The sequence below is a fragment of the Silurus meridionalis genome, chromosome 7 (assembly GCF_014805685.1).
Source record: "Silurus meridionalis isolate SWU-2019-XX chromosome 7, ASM1480568v1, whole genome shotgun sequence".
Classification (NCBI taxonomy): domain Eukaryota; kingdom Metazoa; phylum Chordata; class Actinopteri; order Siluriformes; family Siluridae; genus Silurus; species Silurus meridionalis.
This window is the reverse complement of record NC_060890.1, coordinates 3,292,152-3,317,982: the sequence shown is the minus strand read 5'-3', so window position 1 is coordinate 3,317,982 and position 25,831 is coordinate 3,292,152. Positions and strand designations below refer to the sequence as shown.

The 25,831-nt window shown below is 39.6% G+C and overlaps 1 protein-coding gene across 3 annotated transcripts in view; it reads left to right on the top strand.

The window, feature by feature from the left end:
* pemt (phosphatidylethanolamine N-methyltransferase) overlaps nucleotides 1–18,296 on the top strand; it is a 39,732-nt gene extending 21,436 nt beyond the window's left edge. Inside the window, exons 4-8 of one of the 3 annotated variants that reach the window (XR_006926502.1) lie at nucleotides 10,938–11,083; nucleotides 11,529–11,640; nucleotides 15,674–15,759; nucleotides 16,073–16,147; nucleotides 17,804–17,851. Coding sequence is in view for 1 of the 3 variants with exons in the window: in XM_046854219.1 (XP_046710175.1) it covers nucleotides 10,938–11,083; nucleotides 11,529–11,640; nucleotides 16,073–16,147; nucleotides 17,804–17,858 (388 nt within the window). In the remaining 2 variants the exon portion in view is untranslated. Of the gene's footprint in view, nucleotides 1–10,937; nucleotides 11,084–11,528; nucleotides 11,641–15,607; nucleotides 15,760–16,072; nucleotides 16,148–17,803 lie in introns of those variants that run through there. The other 2 variants (XR_006926503.1, XM_046854219.1) reach the window with 2 other exon arrangements.
* The last annotated feature ends 7,535 nt before the right edge of the window (nucleotides 18,297–25,831 follow it).

Sequence of the window (25,831 nt, the reverse complement as noted above, 5' to 3'; positions counted from 1 at the left end):
CATTTTGAGCTGTTGCATTTCCAAATGATGGAAAATACTTTCTTTTTAAACACAGCACTTTTGCGATAGGTCAGTGGTGCACCTAGTGGATGGGTATTGGAATAAAATCTTAGAAAGGATGTTGGCAGCAGTTGGTCTGGATTGAATATTGCATAAATTGTAGTGTCTCGAGTTTTCACAGATGTGTAGTGTCACATCACAGAATGGTGAGAAGATAACGGTGGAAACACATTTGCTATGGGTGTTCAGGGAAATGGCCAAAGTGGTTTGTGCTACCAGTAAGGACAGAAAGTGAATAACTAATATAATTACTCTTTGTAACCATGGTGACATCCACATCTTGAATCGATTTGTTTATCCATTGCTGGCAAATCAGAACAGGAATCTGAACATAGGAACAGGTTTAGAGAAGCTGTACAGGAAAAGAAAAACCTTTCACCAAAATTGGTAAGGAGCATGAGCTGAATATTATGTTCACAGATGCAAACATGGTGCTTTGAAAAGAAAAGAAGACGACCACCTCTGTGGAACAAGGAGGAGCTTTGATTGTGGCAAATGGAGCCTTGAATCTGTGCAGTGCACAATTATGTCTTAAGACTTCAAAGCCATTCCGAAGTGAAACTTACTGCCCAGCATCAGGAGACTCTGAGTCAGTCACAGTTAATGGGTCCTCCAGCAGGATATCGACCCAAACATACAGCAAAATGCACCCAAGAACGACAAAACAAAACAAGTGGCCTTCAGAAAGTCCTGAGAGATGATGGTTTCCAGGAAGCAGAAGTATTCAACAGGGGGTCGCCAACTATGGCGGGGAGGGTGGGGCTATGTTCTTCCTGAAGTCCATCTACTTCTCCATTGTTCTAACAGCATTGAGCTCCAGGTTGTTCTGACTGCACCAGGTGACCAGATTGTTGATCTCCCACCTGTAGGTGGACTTCAGAGATGAGCCCACCCTCAGTAGTCATTGGTGACTAGAGCCAGTGCTGATTGTCTGGGTGTCACAGTCATGTCTTCATGTCTTTATGTCCTCCCATTTTTACACGTTGCCTCCTGTCAGTCAGGAAGTCTCAGTGTAATTCTCTTTCATTTGGGCATGCATTATGTTTTTAAACTTTCATTTGTCATTAGATGATTTTATGTACAAGATTATACTCAGAAGTCTCTGTATTCCAGAAGGATTTCATTATTTATAGATAATGATGCACTAAAGCTATTTATAGCCCTCCGACTCTCTATGAGACAATATACTCAGACATGATGGTCATGCACGACACGCTCATGGTGTATTTTTCTGTTATGCTTTGGTTGTCCCCAAATACTAATAAATTATTCTTATTAATTATATAATGATAAATAAGAATATAGACAAGGACAAGAAGATAGAATATTTTTTTCTCCTCAAATAATAGAGATACTTTTACTTATAGAGTTTCTCCATCTGCAAACATGTACACAGTCCAGCATTTCTTTTACATTAAAAAATATTAACCTGCACAATCTTTTATTTGATTATTCTTTAATTGGTTTCCAACATTTTTAAATGTAAATGCATTGTGAAATTCTGCTGATGGTGAATTGGCAACTTTTTCAGATCTTTCTGGAATGTGACGCACCTGAAAATAACGTAAATCTGACAATAATACTACAAGTCGTCTGGTTAAAGAGTTGAGTAAAGTTATATAATAAAGTTTAAATAAATAATAAATATTATACATTTTAAACCATTGCATTGATACAGCATTGCTTTCCACTGGTGCTCGACTTACGCTCATCCCTCATTTTTATGGCCATTAATTAAAAAAAAAAAATGAAATGCTGAATGTGTCAATAAAATGTTTCCAAGCAGCAGAACAGTCTCAAAGTGAGAACATTTAACTGACATAAATGCATCCAGAATTTCTGCAAGTCTGACAAATGCCTGTGTTGTTGTTTTGATATAACAGATTTTAATGTTGCATAAAAATATCAAGTCAAGTCAAGTCAAGACTTGAATATATTGTACATCTAGAAATTCCAAATTTCAATTTCAAATAGATTGGAATGGGACGTCCAAGAATCTCAGCCAGAAGCATGATGTTCAGATGTACACATGCCTCTGGTCATTTTTTGAATTGCAAAATATGAAAATATAAAATTGCATAATTTGATTCAGTATGAGGATTTGATCCAAAAAGTCTGTTTAATAATACATTCAGCAGGAAGCATAAAAAATGAGTGCATCATTAATTAGTAGTGACAGTAAAGTAAAATCGGCATTAAAGTATTCTGAAAACATTACCTCCTCTTTAGTTTAATTCAGGAGAGTCTACAGGGATTACAAATATGCTCCTCCATGGTGTTGGTCACCAGCCAATCATCCGGCCATTAACACCTACATTCAGCAGCAAACACCAACTAATATTTCACCAAGACTTTAAGATCTGGTGTATAGAAGTGATTTCACTTGCCAGTAAATTTTGACTCCGATGTTCATGAATGCGTACAAAACACACACTCAACCAGCCTTAGGATACTGAATAAGTCATAGCGAAATAATACAATTTAGAACAGATTTGCTGTATATATATATATATATATATAATCATCTTCTTCTTCTTCTTCTTCTTCTTCTTTCGGCTGCTCCCATTAGGGGTCGCCACAGCGGATCATCCGTCTCCATACCACCCTGTCCTCTACATCTGCCTCTTTCACACCAACTACCTGCATGTCTTCCCTCACCACATCCATGAACCTCCTCCTTGGCCTTCCTCTTTTCCTCCTACCTGGTGGCTCCATCTTCAGCATTCTTCTACCAATATAATTCATGTCCCTTCATTGCACATGTCTAAACCATATAAATCTCACCTCCCTCACCTTGACACCAAAACATCTTACATGCGCTGTCCCTCTAATAAACTCATTTCTAATCTTGTCCATCCTCGTCACTCCCAACGAAAACCTTAACATCTTCAGCTCTGCTACCTCCAGCTCTGCCTCCTGCCTTTTACTCAATGCCACTGTCTCTAATCCATACAACATCGCAGGTCTCACCACAGTCCTATAAACTTTCCCTTTCATTCTTGCAGATACCCTACTATCACAAATCACTCCTGTCACTCTTCTCCACCCACTCCACCCTGCCTGCACTCTTTTCTTAACTTCTCTAACACACTCTCCATTACTTTGCACTGTTGACCCCAGGTACCTGAACTCCTCCACCTTCTCCACCTCTTCTTCCTGCAACCGCATCACTCCACTGCCCTCCCTCTCATTCACACACATGTACTCTGTCTTACTCCTACTGACTTTCATTCCCCTTCTCTCCAGCGCATATCTCCACCTCTCCAGGCTCTTCTCAACCTGCTCTCTACTCTCACCACAAATCACAATATCATCTGCAAACATCATAGTCCAGGGAGACTCCTGTCTGACCTTGTCCGTCAACCTGTCCATCACCACTGCAAACAGGAAAGGGCTCAGGGCCGATCCTTGATGCAGTCCAACCTTCACTCTGAACCAGTCTGTCGTACCTACTGCACACTTCACTGCCGTCACACTGTCCTCATACATGTCCTGCACCACCCTTACATACTTCTCTGACACATCTGACTTCCTCATACAATACCACAACTCCTCTCTTGGCAGTCTGTCGTACGCTTTCTCTAAATCCACAAATACACAATGCAATTCCTTCTGTCCTTCTCTATACTTCTCCATCAACATCCTCAAAGCAAATAAGGCATCTTTGGTGCTCTTCCTCGGCATGAAACCATACTGTTGCTCACAGATGGTCACCTCTTCTCTCAGCCTGGCTTCCACTACTCTTTCCCATAACTTCATGGTGTGACTGATCAACTTAATTCCCCTGTAGTTACTGCAGGTCTGCACATCTCCCTTATGCTTAAAGATCGGTACCAGCACACTCTTTCTCCATTCCTCAGGCATCTTTTCCCCTTCCAGAATCCTGTTAAACAATCTGGTTAAAAACTCCACTGCCATCTCTCCCAAACATCTCCACGCCTCTACCGGTATGTCATCTGGTCCAACCGACTTTCCATTCTTCATCCTCTTAATCGCTGCTCTCACTTCCTCCTTACTAATCCTATCTACATCCTGCTTCACCAACTCCACATCCTCCAACCTTCTCTCTCTGTGATTTTCCTCATTCATCAGCTGCTCAAAATACTCCCTCCACCTTCTCAACACACTCTCCTCACTAGTCAACACATTTCCTCTCCATCCTTTATTGCTCTAACTTGCAGTACATCCTTCCCAGCTCGGTCCCTCTGCCTGGCCAATCGGTATAACTCCTTTTCTCCTTCCTTAGTGTCCAACCTCTTATACAGCTCCTCATATGCCTTTTCCTTGGCTTTCGCCACATCCCTTTTACCTGCTGCCGCATCTCCTTGTACTCCTGCCTACTTTTCTCATCACTCTGTCGATCCCACTTCTGTTTTGCCAACCTCTTTCCCCTAATGCTCTCCTGCACTTCCTCATTCCACCACCACGTCTCCTTGTCTTGCTTTCTATTTCCAGATGTCACACCAAGTACTTTTCTAGCTGCCTCCTCATCACTCCTGCAGTAGTTCCCCAATCATCCGGCACCTCTTCACCACCACCGAGCCCCTGTCTGACCTCTTCCCTGAACCTCACACTACACTCTTCCTCCTTCAGTTTCCACCATCTTATTCTTCTTTCAATCCTTACATTCCTCCTCTTCTTCTTCGCCTCCAAAACCATCCTACAGACCACCATCCGATGCTGTCTAGCTACACTGTCCCCGCCAACACCTTACAGTCTCCAATCTCCTTCAGGTTGCATCTCCTGCATAGCACATAGTCCACCTGTGTGCACCTTCCTCCACTCCTATACGTCACCCTATGATCCTCCTTCTTCTTAAAATACGTGTTCACCACTGCCATTTCCATCCTTTTAGCAAAATCTACCACCATCTGCCCTTCCACATTCCTCTCCTTAAAACCATACCTACCCATCACCTCCTCATCACCTCTGTTCCCTTCACCTACATGCCCATTAAAGTCTGCCCCAATCACCAATCGTTCTTTCCTAGGTACACCATCTACCACTTCATCTAATTCACTCCAGAATCTTTCCTTTTCCTCCATCTCACAGCCAACTTGTGGAGCATAGGCACTGATGACATTTATCATCATCCTTCAACTTCCACCTTCACGATCATCACCCTATCAGAAACTCTCTTCACCTCCACTACACTCTTACTGTACTCTTCCTTCAGAATCACCCCTACACCATTTCTCTTCCCATCCACACCATGATAAAACAGTTTAAATCCACCTCCAATGTTCCTGGCCTTACTCCCTTTCCACTTGGTCTCCTGAACACACAGCATATCTACCTTTCTCCTCTCCATCATATCAGCTATCTCTCTCCCTTTACCCGTCATAGTACCAACATTTAAAGTACCAACCCGAACCTCTACTCTCCTACACTGCTCCTTTTCCTGCCGCCTCTGTAGACGCCTTCCTCCTCTCCTTCTCCTCCTTCGCCAACAGTAGCCCAATTTCCACGGTACCCTGTCGGCTAACGATACCTGTGGCGGTCGTTGTTAACCCGGCCTCGACCGATCCGGTATGAAATTCTCCTTTGTGATCCGCATATTTGATTTGGCACATGTTTTACGCTGGATGCCCTTCCTAACGCAACCCTCCCCATTTACCGGGCTTGGGACCGGCACTAAGAGTGCACTGGCTTGTGCCCCTAATGTCTGGGTTGCTGTGTGTGTGTGTGTGTGTGTGTGTGTGTGTGTGTGTGTGTGTGTGTGTGTATATATATATATATATATATATATATATATATATATATATATATATACAGTGAGGAAAATAAGTATTTGAACACCCTGCTATTTTGCAAGTTCTCCCACTTAGAAATCATGGAGGGGTCTGAAATTGTCATCGTAGGTGCATGTCCACTGTGAGAGACATAATCTAAAAAAAAAAAATCCAGAAATCACAATGTATGATTTTTTAACTATTTATTTGTATGATTCAGCTGCACATAAGTATTTGAACACCTGAGAAAGTCAATGTTAATATTTGGTACAGTAGCTTTTGTTTGCAATTACAGAGGTCAAACGTTTCCTGTAGTTTTTCACCAGGTTTGCACACACTGCAGGAGGGATTTTGGCCCACTCCTCCACACAGATCTTCTCTAGATCAGTCAGGTTTCTGGCCTGTCGCTGAGAAACACGGAGTTTGAGCTCCCTCAGAAGATTCTCTATTGGGTTTAAGGCTGGAGACTGGCTAGACCACGGCAGAACCTTGATATGCTTCTTACAGAGCCACTCCTTGGTTATCCTGGCTGTGTGCTTCGGGTCATTGTCATGTTGGAAGACCCAGCCTCGACCCATCTTCAATGCTCTAACTGAGGGAAGGAGGTTGTTCCCCAAAATCTCACAATACATGGCCCCGGTCATCCTCTCCTTAATACAGTGCAGTCGCCCTGTCCCATGTGCAGAAAACACCCTAAAGATGATGCTACCACCCCCATGCTTCACAGTAGGGATGGTGTTCTTGGGATGGTATTTATCATTCTTCTTCCTCCAAACACGTTTAGTGGAATTATGACCCAAAAGTTCTATTTTGGTCTCATTTGACCACATGACTTTCTCCCTTGACTCCTCTGGATCATCCAAATGGTCATTGGCAAATTTAAGACATGCCTGGACATGTGCGGGTTTAAGCAGGGGAACCTTCCGTGCCATGCATGATTTCAAACCATGACGTCTTAGTGTGTTACCAACAGTAACCTTGGAAACGGTGGTCCCAGCTCTTTTCAGGTCATTGACCAGCTCTTACCGTGTAGTTCTGGGCTGATTTTTCACCTTCCTTACGATCATTGAGACCCCACGAGGTGAGATCTTGCATGGAGCCCCAGTCCGAGGGAGAATGACAGTCATGTTTAGCTTCTTCCATTTTCTAATGATTGCTCCAACAGTGGACCTTTTTTCACCAAGCTGCTTGTCAATTTCCCCGTAGCCCTTTCCAGCCTAGTGGAGGTGTACAATTTTGTCTCTAGTGTCTTTGGACAGCTCTTTGGTCTTGGCCATGTTAGTTGTTGGATTCTTACTGATTGTATGGGGTGGACATGTGTCTTTATGCAGCTAACGACCTCAAACAGGTGCATCTAATTTAGGATAATAAATGTAGTGTTGGTGGACATTTTAAAGGCAGACTAACAGGTCTTTGAGGGTCAGAATTCTAGCTGATAGACAGGTGTTCAAATACTTATTTGCAGCTGTATCATACAAATAAATAGTTTAAAAATCATATATTGTGATTTCTGGATTTTTCTTTTTTAGATTATGTCTCTCACAGTGGACATGCACCTACGATGACAATAGCAGGGTGTTCAAATACTTATTTCCTCACTGTATGTACAGTACAGACCAAAAGTTTGGACACACCTTCTCATTCAAAGAGTTTTCTTTATTTTTATGAAAATTGGAGATTCACACTGAAGGCATTAAAACTATGAATTAACACGTGGAATTATATATGGAATTATATACATAACAAAAAAGGGTGAAACAACTGAAAAATGTCATATTCAAGGTTCTTCAAAGTAGCCACCTTTTGCTTTGATTACTGCTTTGCATACTCTTGGCATTCTCTTGATGAGCTTCAAGAGGTAGTGACCTGAAATGGTCTTCCAACAGTCTTGAAGGAGTTCCCCGAGAGATGCTTGGCACTTGTTGGCCCTTTTGCCTTCACTCTGCGGTCCAGCTCACCCCTAAACCATCTCGATTGGGTTCAGGTCCGGTGACTGTGGAGGCCAGGTCCTCTGGCACAACACCCCATCGCTCTCCTTCTTGGTCAAATAGCCCTTGATGCCTTCAGTGTGACTCTACAATTTTCATAGTCATGAAAATAAAGAAAACTCTTTGAATGAGAAGGTGTGTCCAAACTTTTGGTCTGCATCAGAACCAAACCGAACCGAAAACCGTGGTTAAAAAACCGAGTTTTTTTTAACCACGGTTTTCGGTTCGGTTCGGTTCTGATGGCTTAACACATAAAAGTGTTTTTTGTTATTCTATGCTTAGGCAATAGGAACAGTAAGAGGTTAAGAAGAAACAAATAAAAACGATTTATTGCAATCCTTTATTTTACTTAAAAGCAAAGAAAAGTCCACTGGTTCCTAGTGTTTTGTATAATATAAACATTTTTTATTTTAAAATTAACACTGACATCTCACAGCTGCTGGTAGCCCATGTACACACTGGGGAACACATCAATTCCTAAATTTAGAAAATAAACATACATGTGAAGTTAGTAAACATAAATTGACCATTTCAAATAAACATACTTGTACTTCAGTGAACATAAATAAACCATCTTAATTACACTTAACAGTACTCCAGTTTATCGTTCATTCAGAATGTAAAGTGCAATTTCACTTAGGTCCAATTCGTACACAATACTGTTGCATGTCTTTTCATAGAGGTCGGGAATTATCTCGGTGCTGAAAAAAGTGCGAGACGGTAGTCTGTAACGTGGATCGAGTGTTTTTATAAGATGACAAAAGCCCGCATCTCCAATCACGGAAAACGGCTGCAAATCTTTGGCAATGAACACCCCCACTGCCTGTGTTATTTTCATGTGTCTCTCGGAACCAGTTGGGTATGTATGCTGGAAGGATTCAGCGAGGGACTGTTGTTTTTTGGAGGACTTTATTACCTGCTCTGCTATCCTGCCTTCAGACATTGATATTGCTTTTTCCATGCTACAGTCATTGTTGTTCTCTAATTAAGATTTTTTTTCTCAAATTTTTGTTTTCTGCAAAATAATGGGGTTTTTTTAATGCCTTAGTGATTTTGTGGAAAAGGTGTTCTGGTAGCATGGTATAGACAGGACAAAAACTCCTTTAACTGTTGAGGAGTGAAGATGACATTATTTCAGAATTGTTCAATTGTTTATAAATTTTTCTCTAATTTTGATCGCCTGTGTTTGTGTGTGTGTGTGTGTGTGTGTGTGTGTGTGTGTGTGTGTGTGTGTGTGTATGTATGTATGTGTATATATATATATATATATATATATATATATATATATATATATATATATATATATATATACAGTACAGACCAAAGTTTATATATATGAATTAACACATGTGGAATTATATACATAACAAAAAAGTGAACTGAAAATATGTCATATTGTAGGTTCTTCAAAGTAAGCATCAAGAGAATGCCAAGAGTGTGCAAAGCAGTAATCTAAGCAAAAGGTGGCTACTTTGAAGAACCTACAATATGACATATTTTCAGTTGTTTCATACTTTTTTGTTATGTATATAATTCCATATATAATTCCACATGTGTTAATTCATAGTTTTGATGCCTTCAGTGTAAATCTACAATTTTCATAGTCATGAAAATAAAGAAAACTCTTTGAATGAGGAGTGTCCAAACTTTTGGTCTGTACTAATATATATATTTATAGTATTAAGAATGATTGGAATAAAGAGAATATCTAATAAACTATAAAATAATTTAATGAGGATGTACGTAATGAGTGCTGAATATATACCCTGTTGGTTAAAGCATTTATAGATTTGTGTTCTTCATGTTCAGGTTATAATATCAGTATTCTCCTGGCCTGATAAATCACGTTCCTGCACATATACAGTATATAGAACATAACCGTCAGTGCGACAGCCGTGTTTATTGACTGCTGTTCAGTCATTGTAAAGTACAGACTATACACAGATGGTAAAAACAGCAGCTTCCCTTCAATTAACATGATCACTTGATATGACAAAGATGGTTTATGGATGTGGTGAGGGACGACGTGCAGGTGGTTAATTTGAAAGAGGCAGAGAACGGGTGGGGGGAAGGGGGGGCTGTAGACGGTTGATCCGCTGTGGTGACCCCTAACGCGAGCAGTTGAAAGAAGATGACTTGATGTGACGAAGATAATAAAGAGAATAATAAAGATTTATTTCATTTTTGTGAATTAGCCAGAGATCGTTTGTGATGATGTGCATTAAGAAGCTTCCTGTGTTCAAGGTCGTCAAGCTTTTGGGATGTCAGTCAAACACACAGCAGTTCAATCGCAATTCCAATCCAACATCCTGCAGTCACAACAAATGAAGAGAAAAATGAAAGGAAAGCAGACAGACTGTTTATGGAACTGTGTTATGGTTAGATAACTATGGCCAAAATTGCAGAATGTGGTTTGTGTTCTGGGCTTAAATATCTTTATGTTCAAATACATTTAAAACTCTTACTCCCCTTCCTCAGAGCTATTGAGCTCTATAGTGAATATGGATCTGTCCCAAATGCTGCCAAAGCTGGCTGTCGGTTACTTCACCCACCTTCTTCCCTGCTCTTAAACTGCTTTAGTCTTTGGTCCCCTGCAGTGGTGGACAGTAAGGAAGTAAATATAAGACCTTTATTGTAACTTCACCTCATTTCACAGTCAAATATTTAACTTTTTACTCAACTACATTTTGTGAAATCAGTCGTTCCTTTTTATTTATAAGGATAAAAACGTAACTGGTGAAACACGCAGCGAGCCTCTGTTTTACACGTGTTTTGATTGGTGCTTGGTGGTACATACATCTCAAACATACAGTTCAGCATCAGTTCAACAGCAAGCAGAACATTTAGAGAGGAATAAATGATGAAACTCCAGACTCGAACTCGACACAACACACGTGACCTCATTAACATGAATTTTTGAAGTAGTTAAAAAGAAGATTTTGGACTCATGATTAATTTATTGATTAATAATTGTCTTGGGACAAAAATTATTTTAGTAATATTATAACCATAATAAATCATAGTACTTTGGATGAAGAATATGTAATATAATCTCTTCAGTAACTCTGTGTGATCTTTTAACTAATTAAATGTAACATTGTTTTGTTTTGTGCTTCAAAACAGATAATGCTGTTAATGTCATTATCTTTTCTGTTAGTTTTACAGTAGCAATGGAAGGCCAGCTTAAGATGGAACTCCTGGACAGAGTGCAGGTGTACTACATGGGAACGGCTCTCATTCTAATCGGCTCTCTGTTTGTTCTGAGTAGCTTCCTGGCACTGGGCTTCACTGGAACTTTCCTCGGTAAGTAAATTATCTTCAGGTTCAGATCATGCAATTTATTCATATATTAATCTTACAGCTCATGATGAGGTACATATTCACATCCTCATAGTCTGCTCAAGTTTAAAGTCTGTGTTTATGATCATTACTGCATACAGAGACCATTCTCTTCATCCAGAATCTAAACACAATGAATATATTATTTCTAAGATGTCTCTGTTGGAAAGTCCCATGTTTGTAAAGTGTATTGCAGTACAGGAGCTATGAATATTGATACTGACTTGACAGGTCTAGAGTTCATGAAAATAAATAAATGGTGGTTTGTGGTAGTGACATCTTTTATTTTGATACAGTGAATATTGTTGATCCACTTGAAAGGCTACAGAACACTATTAGTAGAAACATGGAAGGATTTTCTTCTGTTCTAAGTGAAATTGTGAATAATTGTTCTCATTTGTTTTGACAGGAGATTACTTTGGTATTCTGATGGAGCAGAAGGTGACAGGCTTCCCTTTTAACCTCATGGATAATCCAATGTACTGGGGAAGCACTGCCATTCACCTAGGCCTGGCCTTCATGTGAGTTTTATGAGATTAAGTGTGTGATATCCTGAAATATTAATGAAATATTTACATTTCAGTTTAGCTACAGTTAAAAGGTTTTATTTTCACAAAGTCTGATGCTTCAGTGATGTTAGATTTGATTGGAGCCCACTGGTGGTACCCTCGGTTGATTGGACATGATTTGTAAAGGCACACACATGTCTATAGAAGATACCTCATGAGGCTTCTTGTTCATCAGGTTCAGTTATACCTCTTGCACATCAGCCAGCTGTGTACATGGCTTTGCTCATGGCTTTGCTCATGGCTGTGTTCATTGGTGTGTTCATGGCTGTGTTCATGGCTGTGTACATGGCTGTGTACATTGCTGTGTGTGTTCATGGCTGTGTGTGTTCATGGCTGTGTGTGTTCATGGCTGTGTACATGGCTGTGTGTGTTCATGGCTGTGTGTGTACATGGGTGTGCTCATGGCTGTGTGTGTTCATGGCTGTGTTCATGGCTGTGTGTGTTCATGGCTGTTCTTATGGCTGTGCTCATGTTTGTGTGTGTTCATGGCTGTGTGTGTTCATGGCTGTGTGTGTTCATGGCTGTGTTCATGGCTGTTCTTATGGCTGTGCTCATGTTTGTGTTCATGGCTGTGTGTTAATGGCTGTGTGTTCATGGCTGTGTTCATGGCTGTTCTTATGGCTGTGCTCATGTTTGTGTTCATGGCTGTGTGTGTTAATGGCTGTGTGTTCATGGCTGTGTTCATGGCTGTTCTTATGGCTGTGCTCATGTTTGTGTTAATGGCTGTGTGTGTTAATGGCTGTGTGTGTTTATGGCTGTGTGTGTTTATGGCTGTGTACAGTCCATCTGCAGTTTGCTTCTTTGTAAGAGCAGAGCAGACACTGCATTTTAGCAAACACCACTGTGCCTCACTCACAATACTGATTTCTGTCAAAATGATCATTATTTCTAACCCACAGATAGAAAACCTGGGCAAAAAAGATTTAATGTCTTACTGATTCCCTGAATTAGTGCATCTTTATAAATGAAACAGCGCTACAGGGATGATAATGAAATAATGCTAATGCTGTTGTCAGAAACACTTTAGATGCATCGCAGGAGCTTAATGTCATCACTCTTAACTTTATGCCTTAGTGGATGTCGATCACGTATCTACATGTGGTTGCGATGGTAACTATGGCAAAAAAAAGTCTAAAAGCAACTTCCTGGCTTAGTTGCTAGGCAGCTGTTGCTGGAGCGACTGGTCCATGGTCTCCCAGCCCTGCTCCTGTGGCCTCTTTTATTCTCTTCATCTTTTGCACTGCTTTTTTTTTTTTAATACATGTTCAATCAAACCTCTGTTCATGCGTCAGAGAAACCAAAGGATGTTTAAGGGCCTTTAAACTGTCTTATTTTTTAGAATGAAGCCTCTTTCCCAGACACATGAGAACTGTGTGAGCGTGATGTTATTCAGATCCTGGCCTGCCCATATGCTGAATTGTTGGCTTGTGCTTCCAGTTCTTTGAGTCACACAGGTCTAGGTGGACCATTGGTCCTTCTGTCCTTCTGTGTTCACTGAAATTACTCATACTGGCAGTCAGTCTGCTGTGGGTGTGTGTGGCAGTGTATGAAAGCAACTGGCTTTCAGTCTATTAACCTACTTTAGTTTTTCACCAAAGATGTTATAAAAGCCATTTTTGTCGGACAACAAAGTCAGAGGACGTCTTACTCAGACAGGAAAATAGAGGGACTGAGACATCAAGACTGAGAGAGAAGGCACGTGATTTTACACAAAAACTCTTGAACTCTAGATTCTTGACTAATATGTCGATCATTAAACTAATAATGATATTTATTTATTTATGATATTTATTATTATTTCTTTTTTTATATTATGATAGTGTTAAAGTGTCACTTCACTGCAGGACACTTTATTCTTTATTCATATTAAAAATATATATTTTGCCTGATGAGCATTTTAACCAAAAATGATTGGAAGATGTTTTGACAGTATTTAACTTATCTTTAAATGTTAGACACATAATAACTGCTTAATATTGGCTAAATAGAAAAGAACCTGATCAGTTTTATTTCATATTAACTGGACTGGGAAAGGGGGAGGGGCTTCTCTTAAAATGAGAGACGAGCCAAACAACATGTGAAAGCTTTAAAACTGAGTTTAATATTGTTTTCATCAGAATATAGATTCTTTCTACTGGTCTGAAAGTCTCTTGTGACTTCCATTTAACTCGATCACTAAGACGTTATTGGTATAAGTGTTAAATCCTCGGCTGTCTGTTAGTTCACCAACATTCAGCTGATTAGTTGCACTTAATGAAATAAATGAGTAATGAGTAAATGAGTTTAAGACGTCACACAGAATGCTTCATGTTTACAGAGAGTAAAGTTCTCATCAGAAAGGTCAAAGGCGTGAACTCTGTGTACTGATGAAATATTTCAGAGCTTGTTCTTTAATGAGTTTTGTACCTTCAGTTTTTCACGTATCCTGTGTTGTTTTGCATTGGAGCGGTTAAGAACGTCAGGTGATCTGACTGTGCCGTTCTAAAGACTGGTTGAGGTTTCGGAGTAAGGCTCGACTAAACAAAGCTAGATCGAATGATTATATAAAAGTGGTCTGTATGTAATTTCAATAATTAAAATGAGCTTTTCTGCAGCAGGAACATCATTATGTGTTTGACCCACATTTATAGATCCAACATAAATCAGGATTTAAATTCAGTAAATAAGTTGTTCAACAGAAGAAATCCTTTTTTCGATGCGTCATATTTTATATAGAATTAGATTTCAAAATGGCAAAATTAAAAGGAAAAAATCAAAAAGGGTTCCACCCTGAGCCAGAGTCGATTGTAGGTGGCAAGGAGATGGAAGTTTAGTGGTTATGGTATTGGACTTCAGATTGGAAGGTTGTGAGTTAAAATCCCACCCACACCAACTTGCCACTCCCGGGCCCCTGAGCAAGGCCCTGGACCCTAAGGCTGCTCAGTTGTATGAAGGTGAGAAATGCTTTCAACACTTTGGATATTTTTCTAGAGCTGACTGTAGTGTATAAATGATATCTTTATAAAATGTCTGTTCAGAGTATAAAGGTGATCAGAAGGTCAGTTATTTATCTTTGTCTTGGGTTTTATTCAGTGCTCTGTATATGACAAGGGTAAAAAGATCTAGAACTCTGGCTCTCTATGTAATTTGATGGCTGTCCTTCAAAGGAAGAGAACAACAGATTGAGAAAACCACACAATCATCTGCTGCTAAGCTCCACACGTGCTGTTCTCTTTACAACACTGAAACATCTTTTTACTGCCCTGGTATTTCAGTGCATAACGGTTTGTGGACAAGACTTTGATATTTGCAGATCTTACAGGGTTTTAAGGTCAGAACAAATTCTACTGATGCCCCCAAAAAAACTTGCCATTCAGTGATAGATTTAACAAAGTTCATCGTGAAATACACGCAGTGGTCTGGTGTGAGCTTTTGTTAAATCTACGACTGAATTTGATTTCACTGCAGTCAGAACGACAGGATGTAAAGTTGAATAGTGGATGAACAGGTTAAGATGTGGCTCAGTGAGACTCCAAACACAATGATGAGCACATAGTGCTCCTTTCTACAGTGGAAATGAGCGATTATTTCGCTCGAGAAGCTCTGCTGTTTGAGCAGTAGATCATGAAACAGTGTTGTTTACTATCAGAATGGGCAGTAAATATAAACTTCTTCACTCCAGTGAGCTGCTAATCTTCTAGTTCAGTTTGTTGTGCTTTTTGTAGAAGCATGTTGTTATCTTGTTGTAGAGATTAACGCCAAACAGCTCAACATCCTGACCCATGAGTGTAATGGGGCTGGTTGTGGTCCTCTTCCTTTTGTGGTCTATCACCATCTCCTTGGACTTGGACACACTGAGTAGCAGCAGCAATCCACAAAGTTGTTTATTAGGTCGATAAACTTCTCCTTCTCTCCATCCCTGATGTACCTGTACTAAAAGTCTGTGGTGTCCAGAGTGAAAAGGGGAGAGCACCGTTCCCTGTGATGTTCCTCTGCTGCTCTACAGGTGCTCAGACAAACAACACATCCAGGAGGTGCACCTGCATGCTTCTCATCATCTGTCCTAGCAGGAGATATTGGATGGTGTTGCAGGTACTTGAGAAATTAGAAAAACAATGGGTTTGTTGTATTCCAAAGTGCAAGATAAATAACTGCAATCTGTTTTCTGCACCTCTGGTTAGATGCTCACTGCATTTCATTGGCTCTGTACATGACAATAAAAATTAATCTAATCTAATCTAATTTATAGAGCCCAACCAGAATTTACAGGACTGTGGATGTGTTGTTAATATCTTGGAGCTTTATGCAAACTTCTGAGGTCTTGTGAGATCCATGCTTCAGCAGATTCGAGTTATAAGGTGGAACTGCACAATATGAATGCTGTGTGTGTGTGTGTGTGTGTTAGGAGTGCCAGTCCTGTAGGAGTTCTCCTCACTGCAGTGGTGGCATTGTGCTACAGAGTGGCCATCGCTTATGAAGGGTGACGTATAAAATATTTTACTCTCTAATTTATTGTAATATTTGCCATTGATTCATTTAGAACTAATACTTCAGGTAACACACTTCAAATGTAACTGGTTTAATGGGGAGACAAGAAATGTACACCCAGAGACTGGATTTAAGATCCTCCAATTGTGAACTAAACACAAGTTAAGAATATATATATATATATATATATATATATATATATATATATATATATATATATATATATACACACACACACACTGGCAATCAAAATTAGAGAACAATTTATAAACAATTGAACAATTCTGAAATAATGTCATCTTCACTGCTCAACAGTTGAAGGAGTTTTTGTCCTGTCTATACCATGCTACCAGAACACCTTTTCCACAAAATAACTAAGGCATTTTAAAAAAACATTATTTTGCAGAAAACACACTGATCAATATTAGACTTCTTTACACAATTTGGGTTCAGTCTTTCTCCAGTTTGTCACCGAACATCGTTTCCCATCGGACCCATATAAATTAAACTTGCTTTCATCACTGAAGTGAACTTTGGACCAGTTCTCCTCTGTCCACACAACATGCTCCTCAGCAAAGCTTAGTCTAGCCTTTTGATTCTTTCTGCTAATGAGAGGTTTGGTCACTGCAGAGTGGCTTTCAGACCAAATGCTCTTAAACGTCGAGACACTGTATGACGAGACAGATCCTTACCGTGTTCAGCGCTGAACTGGTGAGCAATTCCAGCTGCAGTGTGGAAACGATTGCCCATTGAGATCCTCCGCAGTATCCTGTCCTCTCTTGTATTTGTCTTCCATGGACGACCAGCCTTCTTGGCGGACTTGAATGAGTTTGTGATGTTGTAAAGATTTAATATTCTTGAAATCACAGATTTGGAACAACCAACTTGTCTTGCTATGGCTGATAGGGTCATCCCTTTGGCCTTCATCTGGACAACCTGCTGCCGGAGGCTTTCAGTCACTTTAGAACGGCCCACCATCTTGCAAAATCAGTGAAACTGGAAGTTAGGCTGCCAGTTAAATAGGGGTTTACAGATAATCAAGGAAATTAGCACCAGGTGCAGATTAACACCAATAACTGGAAGGAATCTGAAAGTGTTCTCTAATTTTAATCAGTGTGTTTTCTGGAAAATAATGTTTTATTTAAATGCCTTAGTTATTTTGTGGAAAAGGTGTTCTGGTAGCATGGTATAGACAGGACAAAAACTCCTTCAACTATTTAGGAGTGAAGATGACATTATTTCAGAATTGTTCAATTATTTATAAATTGTTCTCTAATTTTGATCGCCTGTGTGTGTGTGTGTGTGTGTGTGTGTGTGTGTGTGTGTGTGTGTGTGTATATATATATATATATATATATATATATATATATATATATATATATATATATATATATATATAAAATATTTTTTCATGCTGCAGCATTGCACTTCCTTGCGAAACTGCAAAGTGCCTTCATACTGAAAAACTATGTAGGATGTTTTGCTTCAGGTGCTTCTGTGAACAGTTGTGTGTGGGGGTTAGTTTATGCTTGTGTGCAGTGTTTGCACATACGAATCGGTCCGTGCCAGGAGCAGGTTGGTACAATACAGTACTGAAGATTTATGACCTCCGTCCTCCCTGCCTGTGTTCATTCTGTTGAATTTGCAGACCATTCACGGAGAAAATCTATCAGCAAAGGAGCCTGGGCTGCAAACACAAATAATCCTTGAGTGTGTTTGCCTGAGGATCACAGCGGAGCCCCAGAATCGCCACATCCTGAATGGGCCTGATCTTTGAATTCTCAGTGAAAATGCAGATGGACTTTATTTCCAAATGTTACCATTTGCTTATCTTTAGGTTTTGAGCATTTTCAAAGGTCATCCTTTGGCATGCAGAAGAGTCATTTTCCAGATGTTTTAAAGGCCAAACAACAACCATAAAAATGTGAGAATTTTATATTATTATTTGTTCACTGTTTTATTAATACTTGTTGTGGATGATTATTTTTCCTGTTGACATGTTCAGAATCTGCTAAAGCCAGAAAGTTACTTCAGTTACATGAGTTAAGAGGATTTATTTCTTTGTAAATCAGTTGTTTGTTTGGGTAAATTAATTCCCAGTCCACCAATTACAGACTAATAAAAAATGGTTTAATAAAGTATTTTGTTTCTCATAATTCCTATAATAACAAAATAAGGCATGAAGCGTATGGTTTGTGGGAGACACTAAAGTACTCGGTTAGTTAGTAGATTGTGTATAATTAGAAATAATTCAATTTGTGGGAAAATTTACTTCACTTATTTGTTTGTACATGATGTTTTAGTGAACATTACTCAAGTGTCAAAGATCCTGAAGAGACATTTCCCATGTGCCATCTATGGAAAGTCAACAAATCAGATTTTTCCAGTGCACAGTAAGTGCATGATCATGGCTGAGTGCACTGATTTTATGGCCGGCTGCTTTGTACATTGCACACTGGTTCATCATGATCACATCGTCCTTTATCCAGTATCTGTGTGTAGTGTATTTCAGGATCAGCAAGATTTCACAATTTAATGTGACTTCATAAGTTAAAGCTGGTCATCAGGTTTTCCTGAATTTAAAATTACACTTTAAAGGAGGTGTAATTTCACTTCGTTTAAACTGTAGTGTAAAAGCCAACTTTAAATGTCAATATTGTAAACAAATTGCAACGATGTGAGAGAAATCCAGAACTTAAAACTAGTGAATCAGTTTATAACAAACTGACAAGTCATATGCTATTTGTGTGTGTCTTTTGTGTTTAAATATACTGTAATGTAAAGTGTGTGTTATGTGAACATCTCTTTGGGAATAAGGAAACAAATATACATTTACTGCATTATATTCAGCAGTATAATCACTGAACAGACATTCTCCACCTATACATTGTCTTTTCTGGTTAGAACAGTGATCTGTTCAATTTTACACTCTTATAAGGTGCATGGCCCGTCTCTGACAGAGGTGTAAAGAGTACTTGAAAATCATACTTGAGTAAAAGTTATACAATTCGTACAATTAGTAGAATAGTACAATTCGAAACATTTACTCAAATACTTCACACCACTGTAAAATGAGCTTGTAGCTCCTAGTCGTTTTTTAAGATTAAATGATATTTGTATTGTGATTTTAATGACTGCATGGTCCAAAAGCAGCTTTACAGAAATGCATAGATTCCGAATATTTTTTTAATGAACACATTGATGGCGATGAGAGAAAAAACCTCTCTGAGATGATTCGAGAAGAATTAGACTCAACCCATCCTCATCTGGGTGACACTGGGTAGAGTGATCATAAAGAATTCCTTTCTATACCTGTGTTTATGATCCAAAAGTGAAATTATGTAACCAGGAAATGATTATAGTTTAAACATCCACAGCAGCAGCAAGTGGTTTCTGAATAAATGGCAGGTGTATTCAAATGTAGGATCAGGCAGGACCAAAGAACAGAAACAGAGTCTAAATCACTGGTAGCTGAGGAGTAGCACATGTAGCTTAAAGAGAGGGAGAAAGATAGAGCACAGATTCAAAGATTTGTAAAAGCAGTAGAATTAAACAGGTCCAAAATATAATCCAGAAATAAGGGCACTATTGGACATACAGCTATACCGTCAACAAACCTGAGTCGGTGGTGAGAGCATCCAAACATCCCTGTTAAACAAAACACAACCCTGAACCATCTAGAACCTCCCTCCGTTCCAAAAGAAAAAACATTGTGAAAGGTTTGATTAAACATACATGTTTTGAGCCTAGATCTGAGACAGTGTCCTAGTCCTGAATATTAATTGGCAGATCATAAAAGACTCAAGTGTTTATTGATTTATTGATTTATACAGTATTGTTCAAAATAATAGCAGTACAATGTGACTAACCAGAATAATCTAGGTTTTTAGTATATTTTTTATTGCTACGTGGCAAACAAGTTACCAGTAGGTACAGTAGATTCTCAGAAAACAAACAAGACCCAGCATTCATGATATGCACGCTCTTAAGGCTGTGCATTTGGGCAATTAGTTGAAAGGGGTGTGTTAAAAAAAATAGCAGTGTTGCATTCAATCACTGAGGTCATCAATTTTGTGAAAAAACAGGTGTGAATCAGGTGGCCCCTATTTAAGGATGAAGCCAGCACTTGTTGAACATGCATTTGAAAGCCTGAGGAAAATGGGTCGTTCAAGACATTGTTCAGAAGAACAGCGTACTTCGATTAAAAAGTTGATTGGAGAGGGGAAAACCTATAAAGAGGTGCAAAAAATTATAGGCTGTTCAGCTAAAATGATCTCCAATGCCTTAAAATGGAGTGCAAAACCAGAGAGACATGTAAGAAAACAGGAGACAACCATCAAAATGGAACGAAGAATAACCAGAATGGCAAAGGCTCAGCCAATGATCAGCTCCAGGATGATCAAAGACAGTCTGCAGTTACCTGTAAGTACTGTGACAGTTAGAAGACGTCTGTGTGAAGCTAATCTATTTTCAAGAATCCCCATAAAGTCCCTCTGTTAAAAAAAAGGCATGTGCAGAAGAGGTTACAATTTGCCAAAGAACACATCAACTGGCCTAAAGAGAAATGGAGGAACATTTTGTGGACTGATGAGAGTAAAATTGTTCTTTTTGGGTCCAAGGGCCACAGACAGTTTGTGAGACGACCCCCAAACTCTGAATTCAAGCCACAGTACACAGTGAAGACAGTGAAGCATTGTGGTGCAAGCATCATGATATGGGCATGTTTCTCCTACTATGGTGTTGGGCCTATTTATCGCATACCAAGGATCATGGATCAGTTTGCATATGTCAAAATACTTGAAGAGGTCATGTTGCCTTCTGCAGAAGAGGACATGCCCTTGAAATGGTTGTTTCAACAAGACAATGACCCCAAACACACTAGTAAACGAGCAAAGTCTTGGTTCCAAACCAACAAAATTAATGTTATGGAGTGGCCAGCCCAATCCCGGACCTTAATCCAATCGAGAACTTGTGGGGTGATATCAAAAATGCTGTTTCTGAAGCAAAACCAAGAAATGTAAATGAATTGTGGAATGTTGTTAAAGAATCATGGAGTAGAATAACAGCTGAGAGGTGCCACAAGTTGGTTGACTCCATGCCACACAGATGTGAAGCAGTTTTTAAAAACTGTGGTCATACAACTAAATATTAGTTTAGTGATTTACAGGATTGCTAAATCCTAGAAACAAAAATGTTTGTACAAAATAGTTTTGAGTTTGTACAGTCAACGGCATACACTGCTATTTTTTTTAACACACCCCTTTCAACTAATTGCCCAATTGCACAGCCTTAAGAGCGTGCATATCATGAATGCTGGGTCTTGTTTGTTTTCTGAGAATCTACTGCACCAACTGGTAACTTGTTTGCCACGTAGCAATAAAAAACATACTAAAAACCTGGATTATTCTGGTTAGTCACATTGTACTGCTATTATTTTGAACAATACTGTATGTCAATAAGAGTATTTTACAATCAATACAAAATATGATTAGTGTGGTTAAGATCCAGGTGATATGGTCTAGTCTATGCACCTACAGGAGCATCCAGAGAATAATTCATTACAATAATCCACCCTAACAGTAACAAAAGCATACACTAGTCTTCTGCATTGTGTAGTGATGTCATATTTTTATCTTATCCTAACATTTCTGACAAGCTTGTAATGCTTTAATATTATCTCCATGACCTTAAAATGAAAGACGAGTCAGTAATCACACCAAGGTCTTTTACTGCTGCGTATAATAAAGCAAAACGTTGATCCAGAGATACTATGTAACCACTAACTTTTAGCTTTACGAGGTCCTAGAAAAGGTTTTGCACTTTGGTTTGGTCAGAATTAAGTAGGAGGCAAATATCATCTTTACAAGTAGATTTATTTTACCCAAAAATGGCATTGAATGTCTGTTCAGTACAGTTTCATCATTGTTGAGGTTCTCAGCTTTTCATTTAAGGATACTTGTTTCCACCTATTGCTCACTGCTGGTGAAGTTTATGGTTGTGAGACGTCAACCTTTTTATGTACCCCGAAAATTCACCACTGTTACAGTACTCGTAGTGTACCTTCCAACCAGTGCTAATGCTAAGGAGGCGCTCTGTGTACTATACGGGACCATTAGCAGAACACACACCCTGGCGTAGTGTTTATTGTTGCTGGAGATTTCACTCATGCAAATCTCAGGACTGTACTCTATAAATTTCATCAGAATGTGCAACCAGAGAGAAACATGCTGGATGTTGTTTACACAAACATACAAAGCCCCACCCCACCTCGGCTACTCAAACAGCATTGGGCCTGAACATCTCCCTCTGCAACTGGATCCTGGACATCCTGACTGGGTCCCCTCAGGGGTGTGTGCTCAGCCCACTGCTGTTTACTCTGCTGACTCACGACTGTGTAGCAATGTACAGTTTGAACCACATCATCAAGTTTGCCAATGACACAACTGTGGTGGGTCTAATCAGCAAAAACAAAGAGTCAGAACTCGAGAGAACCTGGTCACTGAAAACCAGCTCCATCACCAAGTAAGCCCAGCAGCATCTCTACTTCCTGAGAAGGCTGAGATAAGCCTATTGCCCTCCCCCCATCCTGACCATGTTCTACAGAGGGACCATCGAGAGCATCCTGAGCAGCTGCATCACTGCCTGGTTTGGAACTGCATTGTCTCAGATCGCAAGACCCAAATGAGTATAGTGAGAACAACAGAGAAGATTATTGGAGTCTTTCTCCACTCTATCATGGACATTTCTGCATCTGCAAAGCCAACAGCATTGTGGAGAACCCCACACACCTAACACACATTCTTCACACACCCCTTACACACACACTTCACCTCCCAGGAAAAGCATTCAGGCCTCACATCCAGACTGTGCAACAGTTTTTTCCTTGAAATGATAATAAAAGCTGCTTGACTTCTTGACATGACTTGATTCAGTAATTGTACATCTCTCAATGTTAAATGTTGAATACTATGTTAAAATGTAAAGAAATATCAATACAGTAACGTGAAACGTGAGTGAGAGAAGCGATGCACTGCTTATATTTCATTGCTTTACATTTATAGCATGCATTCATTAAGCCACTGTTTTTATTTACATTCAGAGTTGCATTCATTTTTGTTCAAGGTCTTGTATTGAGGACAGTAGAGCCAAATCATTCCATAAAGCGCTCCAGCACATCTTAAAGACTTTTACTGGGGTTACGCTCAGGACTCAGGGGTTATGTAGAAAAATATTTTCCTGAGTTCCTGGATTCAGTCTTTCACAATTTAAAGCTGATGAATAACCTGTGGTGTCGGGGTGATACTGGATTATAATTGTGGCCTTGGGGATGAAATCCATTGAAAGCATAACCTGGTCATTCACTGCGTACAGATTCTCAGCTGACTTCATTCTGCTGCATAAACAAGAGACCTGAGCGACTGAAGCAATCCCAGACACTGCATCTAGGGTGCAGTACAGTAGGGACTGTGCATGATGGTTGCATGAGCTTTATGCTCCCTAGCGAATTGTTTTTTCTAATTAGCCCCACCGCTACTCCCAATCCTGTAAATTCTCTTGACATTGTTTGTCTATAAAAGCTCTTAATGTGACTAAACTTAGCCGAAAGTGTTCTAAAGATGTCCTACACAATCATTCAAGGGTTTTTCTTTAGCCACATTTCTTCCACACAATGTTTACCATTTAGCTTTTAATAACGCATTATACAGTTATCCAGTTTCGTGATATCAGTGATGCGTTTAGTTGTTATTTTTGCTTGGTGCAGGCCAAGAATTCGGAACATGACTACATTCTGACATGGTGTTTAGAAAGCAGAAGCTTGAGTTAAAAGATGGTGGTAGCTGATGCCTATTAATGACTGCAATAATGATCCCGGGTCTAAAGTATTTATTTATTTAAATCCAGTAATGTTTCTTGGCCAGGCAGAGTATGAACATTTTATTATATCTCTGTCAATTCTCAGTCTGCAGTGTTCTGGCAGCACAAGTCCTGTGTGTGATGATTGATTTAGTTGCTAGGGAACTCAGTGCAGTGAACATTTCACAGTAAATTAGTGAACTTTTGTTCATTAGGACTACGTACACTACATTTCCAGGACAGAAATGCAGTCGGTTTAAGAATCATCTTGGTTTATTTTATTGCCTGTTCATGTTTAATATATTAACGAATCTGTGAATAATACAACAATAAACACCAACAATAAATTGTCAATTTTGCAGTGTGGCACCTCTTCAGCAACAAATTGTACAATGCAACAAAATGTAAAACATACAATGAACAGTGTATGTTTGACATTTTTCCTATTTCTCAAAGACCCATCTCAATGTCATTGCTCCAATTCTCACACACACACACACACACTCTGTCTCCTCATTTGATTTTAAGGTATTTTTACATCTGACTGGTGTCACAGATTCTGCACCCTCTGTGTTTGTCTCTTCATCATACATTATTCCCATCATTTTCCTGCTGCATTTCTTGATTTCAGGTGGTGCTCAGGAGTGTTTCTAATGTTTCAGTTTTATTTAATACCAATTGTTTTTAAGATAGAGGCATAATCATGTATTGAAATCTGTTTATTTGAATAGAGACTTGTATTTTTTGCTACATGTGCCCAAATAATAGTGCAAGTGAATGCGATCTCTCCATCATAAATACATTTCAGCTCAGCTTCTAAAGATCTTTCTTATAGATTTAAATGCAGATTTCACTCTGTCTGATTGTCTGGGCTACTTTCGGGGGGGTCTGGTCTACAAACAGAACAGCAGAAAAATTTCCACCCCACTTAGCATAGTCCTAGAACTACTTCATCTTACTTCTTATTTCAGTTTCTTCCATTAGGAGGCGCAACAGCAGACCATCTGTCTCCATACTACTACTTTAACATCAGACTCTTTTAAACTACCTGCATGTCTTCCCTCTCCACATCCATAAGCCTCCTCTTTGGTCTTCCTCTTTTCCTTTTTCCTGGTGACTCCACCTTCAGCATTCTAGCATCTGTTATACGCCTCTGCACATGTCCAAACCATATAAATCTCACCTCCCTCACCTTGACACCAAAACATCTTACATGCGCTGTCCCTCTAATAAACTCGTTTCTAATTCTGTCCATCGTCGTCACTATCAATGAAAATCTCAACATCTTCAGCTCTGCTACCTCCAGCTCCACCTCCTGTCTTTTACTCAATGGCACTGTCTCTAAACCATACAACATCTCAGGTCTCACCACAGTCCTATAAACTTTCCCTTTCACTCTCACAGATACTCTTCTATCACAAATCACTCCTGCTATCACTCTTCTCCACCCACTCCACCCTGCCTGCACTCTTTTCTTCACTTCTCTAACACACTCTTCATTACTCTGCACTGTTAACCACAGGTACCTGAACTTCTCCATCTTCTCCACCTCTTCTCCCTGCAACCGCACCCCTCCACTGCCCTCCATCTCATTCACACACATGTACTCTGTCTTACTCCTACTGACTTTCATTCCCCTTCTCTCCAGCACGTACCTCCACCTATCCAGGCTTTTCTCCACCTGCTCACTACTCTCACCACAAATCACAATATCATCCGCAAATATCAAAGTTCAATGAGACTCTCACGGAGACTGTCTGACCTCGTCGTCAACCTGTCCATCACCACTGCAAACAGGAAAGGGCTCAGAGTCGATCCTTGA